The sequence below is a fragment of the Mustela erminea genome, chromosome X (genome assembly GCF_009829155.1).
Source record: "Mustela erminea isolate mMusErm1 chromosome X, mMusErm1.Pri, whole genome shotgun sequence".
Taxonomy (NCBI): domain Eukaryota; kingdom Metazoa; phylum Chordata; class Mammalia; order Carnivora; family Mustelidae; genus Mustela; species Mustela erminea.
Window position 1 is genome coordinate 83,417,378 of NC_045635.1, and position 11,993 is coordinate 83,429,370.

General features: G+C 47.7%; 2 protein-coding genes across 4 annotated transcripts; one reads left to right on the forward strand and one right to left on the reverse strand.

Annotated features, from left to right (window-relative positions):
* On the reverse strand, positions 1-2,949 carry LOC116583106 (protein ARMCX6-like). Its single transcript, XM_032331114.1, is given in 4 exon segments — positions 1-771; positions 774-1,049; positions 1,051-1,659; positions 2,816-2,949. Coding segments are annotated over 3 exon segments (906 nt in total). The 5' UTR covers positions 1,513-1,659; positions 2,816-2,949; the 3' UTR covers positions 1-603.
* A 4,890-nt stretch (positions 2,950-7,839) lies between these two features.
* ARMCX3 (armadillo repeat containing X-linked 3) lies at positions 7,840-11,254 on the forward strand. Of its 3 annotated transcripts, none has more exons than XM_032330719.1 (5): positions 7,840-8,001; positions 8,509-8,616; positions 8,931-8,991; positions 9,253-9,323; positions 9,602-11,254. In XM_032330719.1, exon 5 carries the CDS (start codon positions 9,748-9,750, stop codon positions 10,885-10,887), a length of 1,140 nt encoding a protein of 379 aa, XP_032186610.1. In that variant the 5' UTR covers positions 7,840-8,001; positions 8,509-8,616; positions 8,931-8,991; positions 9,253-9,323; positions 9,602-9,747; the 3' UTR covers positions 10,888-11,254. The 3 variants fall into 3 exon arrangements, with proteins under 3 accessions (XP_032186610.1, XP_032186609.1, XP_032186611.1); XM_032330718.1 differs by having other exon boundaries at positions 8,537-8,616; XM_032330720.1 differs by lacking the exon at positions 9,253-9,323 and having other exon boundaries at positions 8,537-8,616.
* The last annotated feature ends 739 nt before the right edge of the window (positions 11,255-11,993 follow it).

The window sequence follows — 11,993 nt, forward strand, 5'->3', positions numbered from 1 at the left end:
TTTTTGCCAATCAAAGCACACGACTTTATTGATGATGCGTACAGATGTAGGCTTGGGTGGAGGAAGTCAAGTCAGTAGAGCACAGAGGAGGGGAGTGTCCTTTGTGGATGACTAGGTTCACCATCCATCAGCTCGCAGCGAAGAAGGAGTCAGTGGGAAAGAATTCAACCTAAGAGGCAACAGATGCGTTTGCAGCTCCAGCCCCGACACGCGCCCGGTCTCCTCAAAACAGTCCGGCTGACACAGGGAGACCACCGGAGGCAAGACCTCCCCGGCCATGCTCTCATAGGATGTTCTGTAGGCACAGCTGGCTGCTGAAAAGATCCCTTTACCGCAGGAGGAAGGCCGCAAGGGAGTAACTGACAATGCACTTTGCCTGCAGACTGCAAAACCAAGAAGTTACTCAGAGCTCCGGGGGGACCCCTGCCTGGCCCAGAAGAGCGTGGTCCTCGGTGGAGCAAGTGTAACTTTCACCCCGTGATGTGGTGGCTAAGGCCGGGTCTTCAACAGCACCCACTGTAGATTCTTTGAATGAGAACACAGGTGGGTGTTCTCCAGCAAGGTTTTGGGTGGATTCGGTTCCGTTCCGCTCCAGATGGCCCTCTACGAGGCCAGGGTGTCAGGGAGAACCTGTGTGTTTCCGTTCCTGATCAAGAGGGACATGGATGAGAGCAGCGTTTGGGCACCCAGCGAGTCCCCTGCCAAGACTGGCTTTCCAGACAAACCCATCGACAGTTTCAAAGCCTGAACCTCAGCACATCCCCTCCCCTCCCCTCCGATATCAAAGGGAACTTCAAGTCTGAATCGGACTTGGCAAGCATGTTATTAATAACTGTCATGCTTATTAACAAATCTAATCCGGCCCGCTGCAGAAATGAGTTGCAGCAACATGACCCAGTCTCCCGACACACTTCACTGATGGACATCTTAATCTGGCCCTGGTTTTCAACTGCTGCATTCAAGTTATCCAGAGTACAGAAAGCCTTCTCCCTAATAGGGTCGGGAGTGGGGATTGTGTTTCCAACAATGGAGAGGCTGGCCAAATGACTGACTATTGATATCATGGCTAAATGAAAAACCAGCATCCTTGGGCTGAGCAAACCACATTTTTCCCTGAATGAAAGGACACTTAGAGAGGTCAAGTACACACCTGAAATTTCTAAAGCTTTGAGTGCTCCAAGTATTTTTATGTTCATAGGGGAATGGGCGCTGTTTTACTGGGTGTGTTCGGTTGGCCTTGCCCCCACCTGAGGGCCTGTCCTCGGTGCCACCAGGGGCCCCCGGTTCGGTCCAATCCCCATTCTCACTCCAGGGCCGAGCCATAGTTGTGAAATCAAACCAAAGCTCAGGTTCCTCCTCATCCAGCTCCTGGTCATCATCCCATTCCTCTTCCTCCTCCTCCAACTTGTCACTGTCATCTCTTCCTATGGTTAGTTTGTAAACACAGTAGCAGGCACCAGCCCCAATCATCAGTCCTGCTGCCATCCAACCCACTTCCCGAGCCCTGCCCATGCTCAAGTCCGTGCCAGGCTTTGGACAGGACAGGAGAGGGCCTTGTTCCACCTGATTCAGGAGGATTCTGAGGGCCAGGGTGAGTAATGGTGGAGCAGCAGTCCTCTTCAGCCTCTCCTGGGCTCCTGTAGCTCTCCTGTGATGAATCTATGGGTGCAAAATGGCATTAAGGCGTTGTGTTGTGTCTGAGTTTGTGTCTCACTATACAAACAGAGTGGAATTTGAGTTCTGGTTGAGAGAGGTTGATTATTAGGAAACTAGTTCTTTGTTTCTTTTTGTCATCCTCTATCTACCCCCACGACCCACCATTTCTCCTCCAGGCCCTACAGAAAAGGGCAGGGGTTGGGGCTGTGCTATGATTGCCAGGAGGGTGACATGGAGAGGCAAAGGCTCAGGTAGTTTCCTCCACCGCCACCCCTCCCCCAAAGATTCACAGGTAGGTTTCTCCCACCAACCTCTACCAAAGTCAGGTAAATTTCTTCTTCCCTTGTCTTCTGTTGTCAGCACTCCTTCCGCGGAGACTGATGGACAGTCTGGCAGAAGGTCGGAAAGACAAGATAGCTGGCTTTGGAGAACTGAAAGTGTGGTGGCTGGGTCAGCACTGAGAACGCGGTTCCTAATACCCGCTTTTCTGCATTTTCAGCCTTTGACTTTAAAATATTTCTCACACCTCCCCGACTTTCCAAACGCCGGTTCCTCCGCCCCCCCCCCGCCCCCTTATCGTCCGCCATTTCCCCAGCAAAGGCCGCCACACCCCTTTCCCTGCACTGAAACGGGAGGGGGTGTGGAGAAAGAAGGGGCCAGGAGAGGGCGACTCGGACCCGGCCCGCCCAGATCCCAGCCCTTTCCTCCTCCACCACCCCCAACGCCACCCCCAGCCAGGGTCCAGGTCTCATCCCACCTTCACACGGACCTGCACGGTCCCAAGGCAGTTTGCTCCTTCCCTCGGCACGACGTTTGAGGCGACCTATGGGCCAACAGACCTACAAACCTGCAAACAGGCAGGAAACCGAGGGGACGGAGTGCTTGGTGGACGGAGCAGGAGTCGGGACACGAGTACCGTGATTGTTGCACCTTTCTTCGGAGTCTCTGTCTACCGCCATTCACTCCCCTCAACCCCCCACCCCCGAAGTCCGCCGGGTCTCTCTACTAAATGGGCACAAGGGTGGGGGGGGGGCGACAGTATTTAGAAAGTAGGCGGGAAGGGGACCCAGCCCAGTTGAGCCCGAACCTGGATCCGGGACGCCCTTGGCCCTCTCCTCTCCCCACCCGCCTCTAAGCAGGAGCCCAGGCTCGTACCGACCTCGCGGTCCGGGGCTAGTTTCCTTCTTCCTTCACACGCCTGCAGAGTAATAGGGGGCTGGTACCCAGACGGAGGCGACTAGCAGGACTTCGGTTCTAGGCTGCTCTTGGTCACGTGACGACTACGTCACCAGTGAGCTCTGGCCCCCAATTTCCACTCCCACAAGCAGTGCGGCAGGCGCCAGCCGGCCCCGTACCTCCCACCTTCGCACTGGGCCCTGTCACTCCTTTCCTCTGTAACAATACTATTGAGCCAGAAGTGGCCTCGGCCTTTGAATTTGCCTTTCTCTTAAGTATACGAAGGGGACGCATCTTCTCGTGGGTCTGCCATTACTTCTTCTGGGGGGAAATTTCTTCTCCTTTCCTTGGCTCTGAAACGCCTGCCCCCTGCCCGTTCCTTAATTTCTACCCCTTTGCACATCCAGTCTCTGTACCAAAATGGGGAAGGGGGTGGCATAAAAGGAAGCTCAAGTAGCAGTGAGGTTTTTATTAATATTTTTCATACATTTATGTTCTATTTCATCCTTCCTTTTTTATTGACTCAAACTATCCTATTTTGTAACCAGAAAATACAATAAATCTATTTCACTTGGAGAAAAAAGAATTCAAGTTATGTACGTGTGTGTGTAATAAACAAGATTTTCCAGTTAATAGAGAGGCCTCATTGATTTGGTTAAATTAATTTGTACCCTGTTGAAAATGTTTTCTACTGACTGCACAGGAAATAGCAGCTTTCAAACAGCATATTAAAATTTAAATGCATACCTTACAAACAGAACCAGTGTGCTTTCAGATGATTTATGAATTGGTGGAATCTATAGTGAGGTGGTCAGTATTTTAATTGTGGCAATTTTTGTTAAGTGAATCACTATGCCTTTCTTATTCTTGTAGTATTAAGTGTCAGATGGCTGAGAACTTCCTAGAAGATCGCTGGATGACTTTCACTCTGGCTTCAAAGGGCCAACTTTATGCAGACCCTAAATTCAGATGAATCTTACCGTTCAGGTGAACTTCAGAAATTAGTAACCTTGCAGGTTAGCCTTTCATTCAGAAGTTTTTATTTAAAATCTATGCTGAAGTTTCATGGTGTAACTCGTAAACAATCCATAAATTAGAGTTATCCCTGTTATTAACACCCCTGAGGAAAATGAGACTCAACAGACATAATTTTCATTTAATCATGACACTGGTGAGATAGCTCCGGAATCTGTTGTTCAGGTACTGTATGTCTGTCACCCTAACAGCCACTAGTGCTCAGCGTCTTCCAGTGGAGACAGTGCTGAGAGTCTGCGGGTGACTGTGAATCACTTCGACACCCCTGAAATCTGTGCCATTTTTCCCTCACGAAAAGCATAGTTGACAGGATGCCAAGCAGTCACCACTGGCTGAGAGAGGCCATTTCACTCCCTGCCTTCTGATACAAGTTCACGGCACCACCCATACAAGCCCCTCAGAATAATCCCAGAACTCAGGGACAAAGTATGCAGAAGTTAGTCCCCAGACATTCAGCTGTCCCTGCTAGGGAGTCATACTCTAAATATAGACCCTTTAGGCAGCTTCTTTCTTTGAATGCTGAAATCTGACACCCCAGCAGGAAGCTCTCCCTGTGAGGGGCCCCCTGTGTGGGGGAGGCCCTTTCAAGAGGTAAGCCAGGGAGCCCAGAGTGCCTTGCTGGTGAATATTCAGAAGTCAAGAACACCTCACAACTTTCTGTTCTTCCTCAAAACTTTTATAATCCAAACTCCTTCACCAGTATCACACCGTTTTCTCTAAAAAAACAGCTTGCCGCTGTTGTTCTGCATCATCTCCTTCCACCGTTCTTTTTTGTCTCCCTTTACTTTCTTCTCCTAGACAAGCGAATTGCTTTACTGACAAATCTAACTGTCCATCATTCAATTTTTAGTTGCTAGGTAATTATATAAGTGACTTTTGTTTGTTTTGAATGTATACATTAGAAAGAACTAAGGAGTATATAAAGCTTAACAAAGCTTTAAGGACAAAAGTGCCACTCTTCCCTCTCCTTACAAGTAAAAAATATCTCCCTCCCCCACTTTGGTATGTTTTCCGGTTATTCCAATCCAACGTGTAACTCCCGGCCATCATTTTCCCAGTCTGTCAGAATTTTCCCTGCCAGACCTTTCCCGTTTGAATCCACTCCCTCTCTAAAACATCCTATACTCCATGGGAATGATAAGCCTGTCAATTTACCTCACTTCTTTGTCATTTAGATCTACAATTTCTAACAGGGAACCTAAAAACTGCCGTTTAAAATCTACTTTGCTCTCCATTATACACCCATCAACAACTACTTAAGGGCATGCTATTTGCCTGACAAACCGTTTCAAAAGCAAAAAAGGAAAATCCTTAAGCAGTTCCTCAGACAAGCCTGTTAAAAGCTTCTAAGCCTGCAGAAGGCTATGTGAAGCCACTGCTGAAAGGAACCTTTTTGGCTCAAATTGGTATGTAGTCCCAGGTGATATCTGAGAGAGTGCCCCCAAATAAAAAAGGAAAGGCAGATGCTAACGCTGATGGGCTTTAGAAAGTGAGAAAAAATAGAGAGAGAAGATTTTTATTTTAAAAAGTAATATTACTCTTTGTATCGTGTTATTTGTTTTTGTGTTCTGTATTAGTTAATTTTGTTTGGTTGCAAGCAACAGAAACCAAACCTGATTTAACTGAAACGATGAGTGTTGCAGACCAGGGTCAGCTCTGAGGAGGAGAGGCAGGAGGAATTCACAGAAAGTCTCTTCAGGATGTCATCCTTCTGCTGTTTTTTAAAAAATCTGTATTCAAGATTTAAATTTTAGTAAGAGAGTATGGAGTTGGTCTCCTTTGGGCACAGTACCCACCTTTTTGCTGGGGGGAAAAGGGGGGATGTAAGGGAAAAGGGGGGATGTAAAACATTAAATGCACTTCCTTTCTTTTCCCAGAGAGAAACGTAAACTGTTTCAGAGGGTTGGTTTGCTAGAGCCTTTTAAGGACTTTGGGTGTTAACCCGTTGTCCAGCTATGAAATGAGATGCTGGGGGCCTGTGTGCCACAAAATGTCTTGGTTGTGATTTTTCACATTTACTAAACATCAGAGAGGTACAGTTCAGAAATGGTGATGCACAGGATTGTATTCTAAGTCAAACTGACCTGGCTTTCCTGACAGGATTCCACAGGGTTGTATTTATAGTTTAGTGTCTTGCCCTGGTTGTTGCATGATCAAGCCCTGACTTTATCTGAAAGCGAGGTCTCTGTCAAGACTCCCATTCACAGAGACTTACATGTAAATCTAGATCTGAACACCGGAACCCACGCATCTCTGCATTCCCTCTCTTTAAGTGGGCCAAAAGGGAAGCTAAGGACCAGTAAGAGTGACAACTGAATAATTTACCCTGAAAAATACAACTGTCAGAGGGTACTGGATGTTTCTGTCCATTTTTACAGTCCATTCTTTCTGTAAGCAAGCTACTACTTAAGAAGCAAGCAACCTCAGAAGTTGCTTCGTGAACTGCAATCAGAGCAAGGGCACTGGTTCACCTTAAGAAGTGGCTTTCTATTAAGGGAGTCCGAAGGACCCTCACACATTATAGGGATGGCTCTGCCAAGGAAAGATGAATGTTCATTCATCTTAGCCAGGCCTCCCTCTCCCCAGACGAAACTTGGGTGGGAGCTACCATCACTTTCCTCTGACTCTTCTTTTCATACATTCCCATGCTTGAATAAGCCCCATGCTGCACATGATCTTTCTCTGAACCCAGAATCACATAGCTGATGTGGTTTTCTGTTTGCTAAATTTCAGTCAGATCCTTGTACTGCCTCCTAGAAGTTACACAGAACTTCTCTGGAGTTCTGCCTATTCCCAAACTCTCCAGTCTCTTGATTTACTCCCGTATTATCTGTAGATTGTAAAAGTTATACTCAGATAATTACCTTATATCTGAAGTATTAAGGACAATCTCACTGTAGATCCCAATGTTCTGACATTACTTTTATTACTTTTCCCAATATAAAAAAAGGTTCAATCATTGCTGACTGGTGAATCACTGAGCTCACCAAAGCAGTCAGTGAAATGGTTCCACACGAATTACTAGAGGCCAGAGGCCAAGTTCAGCCAATTTTATCTTGGTCTCAATGTTCCCCTAATACTTTTATTTAGAGGTGATATTCTCTATCTGTATCCAAGTATATTTCATAATGTTCTTTTATGCTACTTACTTTGTCAGTGTGCATGCCTTTTTGGACAGATATCCACCAGGTAGTTGTGACTCCTGCTCAACCTTCTCTGTATTACTGCCTTCTGAGGGCTCCACGCCTCTTCCTCGCTAAGCCATGCAAGTGAAAGTCTGTCACGCTCCTGTTTAGAACACTGGCCTAAGTCAGAAGATTTATGCAATCTTAGACACTCTAATGAGCTCATTCAGGGTTGTGTTATGTGCTAGGCCTCAAGACATTAAGATTGTTTGGAGTGAGGTGTGTAACACTCCCCATGAGTGAGAAAATGTAGGGCTTTTGGAGGCCATCACCCAACATCACTCTTCCAACTCCCACTCTTTGTTTTCCCCCTCAAATGAGAGTAGCTTCATAGCAATTTTTCTTCTCACAAAAGAATGCAGGCTGGGGGCAGGAGAGGGCAGGGCAGAAAGAACAAAAAAAGTAGTAAGAAAGTTAAAAAACACACACACACTCTCACTCCAGGTCTCCTTTTCTAATGGTTTTTCATTTCAGATCTGGGACTAGATTTCAGAGGAAATGGTAGACATTAATAGCTGGGAGGAGGGGAGGTTGAAGGAGAGGTTGTTGTCCCAGGAGCTTAGGGAAGGAAGAGGCAATTTTTCAAAAAGTACAAGTGGCCAGTAGCCCCAGGGGAAGATGCTGTCCCTTCCTGGTAATCCGAGGAAGGCAAACACAACTACTACGGGGAGATGGGATTAGCAAAGAAAAGAGTAACAAGGCCTGGTGTGGGGGAGGGAATGGAGGGGGGCGGGCCCTTCTCTGCCGCACTGCTGGTGGGAGGGGAAATTAGGGACCCGAGTTGGTGGATGACGTAGATCTCACGTGACCAAGAGCTGACGTGTGCAGAAGTCCTTCTTGTTCTGGTCCTTGTTCCCGTCTGAGTACCAGCTCCCCATTGCCCTGAGGGCCAGCGGGCCTGCGGCAGAGGGAAGGAGGAGAAGAAGGAAATTGTCCCGGATTCTTGCAGGTCAGTGCCTGGGAGATTCCACAAGGTCGGGGGGCCAAGGGCGTAGGGTGGAGACCGTCGCGGGTCCCCAGGCGTCTCCGCCGTCTCTTCCACTCTCCGCCAGCTTTCCAAGACATCTGCCCTGCCCGCAGCCCATTTCGATGCTGCGAAATGGTGAGCGGGGGGCTGTCTGGGGAGGAGCCCAGAGAACGGGAGTTGGGAATCTGCTGGGAGCCGAGGCCGTCATCCGGAAAAGGAGCTGTGGCCTGGGTGTTGGCCCCCAGTCCTTCAGGACAGCGCCAGCGGGGAAAGGCTGGACATTTGGGGAGGGGGAAGGTACAACGGGATGTCTGTCGGCAGAGCCCTGAGAGGGGTTAATAGGGGTGGGGAAACCTTTGAGAACGAGGCCTCTGAATTAGGAAAGAGTTTCATCTTCTGGGGACTGGTCGTCCACCAAGCGCTCAGGAGCGGCCGTTTCCCGTCTTTTTGACTGTGGCTGTGTCTTCCTGACTATGGCTCTGTGTCTAGGGGGTCCGAGCCTCTTCTGGGTTGCCAGTCTTTCCGTAGGTTGTGGCACTACGCCAGGCAAGAGAAGAGGAAGGAAATTAACCCCAATCGGTGAAGGTCGATTTGAGGGTAAGACTATCTGGGGACCCTAAGAGGGGCGGGCGGTGCGGGGGTGGGGCGGGGGTAGGGAGAAGCCAGAGATGGCAATAATCTAGGTTAGGGCTGAGGCTGAGTGTGTTTCTTGCACGTTTGGGACTGTGGTGAAATGGCGTTCGAGGTGTGTGTGTTTGTGTGTTTGTGTGTGTGTGTGTGTGTCGCCGGAGGGGGGTGTGGGAGTGGGGGCTAGGGAGAATGACAGAAGGAAAACCTATCAGGGAGTTCGTTCATAATCCTCCTCTCTCAACAGCACTTAGTCCCCACGTTTTCGATCTGTCATCCTGCAGGTCTGCTGTAGCAGGTGGCACCACTTGAAGAGAGGGAGGAAGTTTCCTCGGATCAGTAGAGGTCGGTGTAGGCGTGGGGGGCTGCCTGGAATGGGGGAGGGGCTGGAAATCAGCCACATTTGGACAAGTTCACCCAATCCTACCTTATTTCCCTAATATCCCTCCCCTTTCAGGTTAGGGAAGGGGTGGGCTTCTGCATGTTTTGGATGGAATAGAGGTTAAAAAAGGTCTGACGGCCTGAATGGTGAATTAGGAAGGCTACCGAAGGTGAACAATCAATCCATCAAGCCCTCAGTTCTTACTGGCTCTGGTTTCTCTGCAGATTAGGAGGGTTGTTGGGCGTGGCACACCTCTAGGGGAGGGAAGAAGGGACAAACTGCCTGTCTGGAGGAGGTTAGTGCAACAGTGCCACTCCCTGGGGACACCCGAGGTTGGGGTGGCTGAGGGCCCAGCAGAGACTAAGGGCTCCATTGCCTTTATCTAAGCTTAGGGAGAGGGTGGGCTGGGGAGGGTAGAGGGAGGCTGAAAAGAGGAGGATATCGAGGGTTTGTTAACAATCTACGTTTCCTACCAACTACTCATTTATGACTCTCCTGTCCTTCTGTGCAGCTCTCTGCATGGGGCAACACAAAAGAGAAACTTAAACCCTATTTCCTTCCCTCCACTCCTAGGTCCACCTCCAGTATCAGCTACTGTGGCCTTGACGTGGCTGAAGACGATCACCTTCCACAGGCCTGCACGCAGGCCCATAGCCCTCCTCTCCCAGCCTGACTGAATACTCTGTTCCTTGGTCCCTGCTATTGTCAGGGACGATTGCATGGGCTACGCCAGGAAAGTAGGCTGGGTGACTGCGGGACTGGTGATTGGCGCTGGAGCCTGCTATTGCATTTATAGACTGACCCGGGGAAGAAAACAGAACAAGGAGAAAATGGCTGAGGGTGGGTCTGGGGATGTTGATGATGTTGGGGACTGCCCTGGGGCCCGGTACAATGACTGGTCTGATGACGATGATGACAGCAGTGAGAACAAGGGTATAGTGTGGTACCCACCTTGGGCCCGGATTGGGACTGAGGCCGGAACCAGAGCACGGGCCAGAGCAAGGGCCAGAGCTACCCGGGCTCGCCGGGCTGTTCAGAAACGGGCTTCCCCCAATTCAGACGATACTATTTTGTCCCCTCAGGAGCTGCAGAAAGTTCTTTGCTTGGTGGAGATGTCTGAAAAACCTTATATTCTTGAAGCAGCTTTAATTGCTCTGGGTAACAATGCTGCTTATGCATTTAACAGAGATATTATTCGTGATCTGGGTGGTCTCCCAATTGTAGCAAAGATTCTCAACACTCGGGATCCCATAGTTAAGGAAAAGGCTTTAATTGTCCTGAATAACTTGAGTGTGAATGCTGAAAATCAGCGCAGGCTTAAGATATACATGAATCAAGTGTGTGATGACACAATCACTTCTCGCTTGAACTCATCGGTGCAGCTGGCTGGACTAAGATTGCTTACAAATATGACTGTTACTAATGAGTATCAGCACATGCTTGCTAATTCCATTTCAGACTTTTTTCGTTTATTTTCAGCGGGAAACGAAGAAACCAAATTTCAGGTTTTGAAACTCCTTTTGAATTTGGCTGAAAATCCAGCCATGGCTAGAGAACTGCTCAGGGCCCAAGTGCCATCTTCGCTTGGTTCCCTCTTTAACAAGAAGGAGAACAAAGAGGTTATTCTTAAACTTCTGGTCATATTTGAGAACATAAATGACAATTTTAAATGGGAAGAAAATGAACCTACTCAGAATGCATTCAGCGAAGGTTCACTGTTTTTCTTTCTAAAAGAATTTCAAGTGTGTGCTGACAAGATTCTGGGGATAGAAAGTCACCATGATTTTTTGGTGAAAGTAAAGGTTGGAAAATTCATGGCCAAACTGGCTGAGCATATGTTCCCAAAGACCCAGGAATAACTTCTTGTTTGTAGTTTAGAAGCGACACACATTGTAAACTATTCCTTTTTCTCCACCTTGTTTATATGGTAAAGGAACCCTTTCAGCTGCCAATTTTGAGTGATGAATATCATTGTATCATCAATGCTGATGTTTAGCTGAGTTGGTTTTCAGGTCTAAGCTGGGTGAATGAATATCACTACCTGTTCTGAAAACATGTTTGTTGCTTTTTATCCCGCTACGTAGATTGAAATATTTCTACTATTTCTTTTGCGTGACAGTGAACCAGTTGGTCATAAGTAAGCTCCCTCCTGTCATTTGCATTAACTTTGTGTATCATCAATAAAGTTGTGTGTTAATGTTGAAAAAGAAAGAAAGAAAAAAGAAAGAGACCATCCTTGTCCTTTGGTTTTATAATCTAGTTGGAGAGATAAGAAATACACAAACAAAAAGATAGAATATCTGGAGCATATACTCATTGTCAAATGTGTGTTCTCAGAGGGTAGAGGAAGCAAAGGCTTCTGGGGGATGTAACAGTCAGCTATAGATTCCTGGAGGAAGCCACCTTCTGAAATAAGTCCAGAATAGTCTAAGTCGTCAGGCTTTCCAAGAGTGGGAGTGCGGGGACACTAGGCTGAGAAAGGCATGGAGGTAGGAATCCCTTTTCCTATGACAGTCTACCTAGAGTGGAGAGTGGGGGGAATGGAAGTTTGGAAAGCTGAGTGAAGTCAGTTTGTGCAGAGCTGTTGGAATATTATCCTACAGAACACCAAGAGCCATTAAATATTTTTGACTAGAAAGGATAATTGGAATTCATATAGCAGTCTCTCTCTCACCAGCTGTGCAGTGTCTACAAGGGTGTGGAGAAATGGATCCTATCAAACTCTGGTGGTAGGAATGAGTTTACACTGAATTTGTACGGGTTTGTGGTGGGCTATTTGGTAATACAGATATAAGCCTTCAAGTATGTAAACCCTTTGTCCTGAGGAAATAATTGAATAATTGGCTAAAGACTGTATGTACAAGGCTGTTCATCCCAGCACTGTCCAAAACAGTAAGAACTGGAAGCAACCTAACTGTCTAACACACTGGATTGCTTCAATAAATTAAGGAACATTCACATGGTA

Excerpts from the sequence above, each read along its gene's own strand:
- ARMCX3 (XM_032330719.1), top strand. The coding sequence starts at position 9,748 with ATGGGCTACGCCAGGAAAGTAGGCTGGGTGACTGCGGGACTGGTGATT.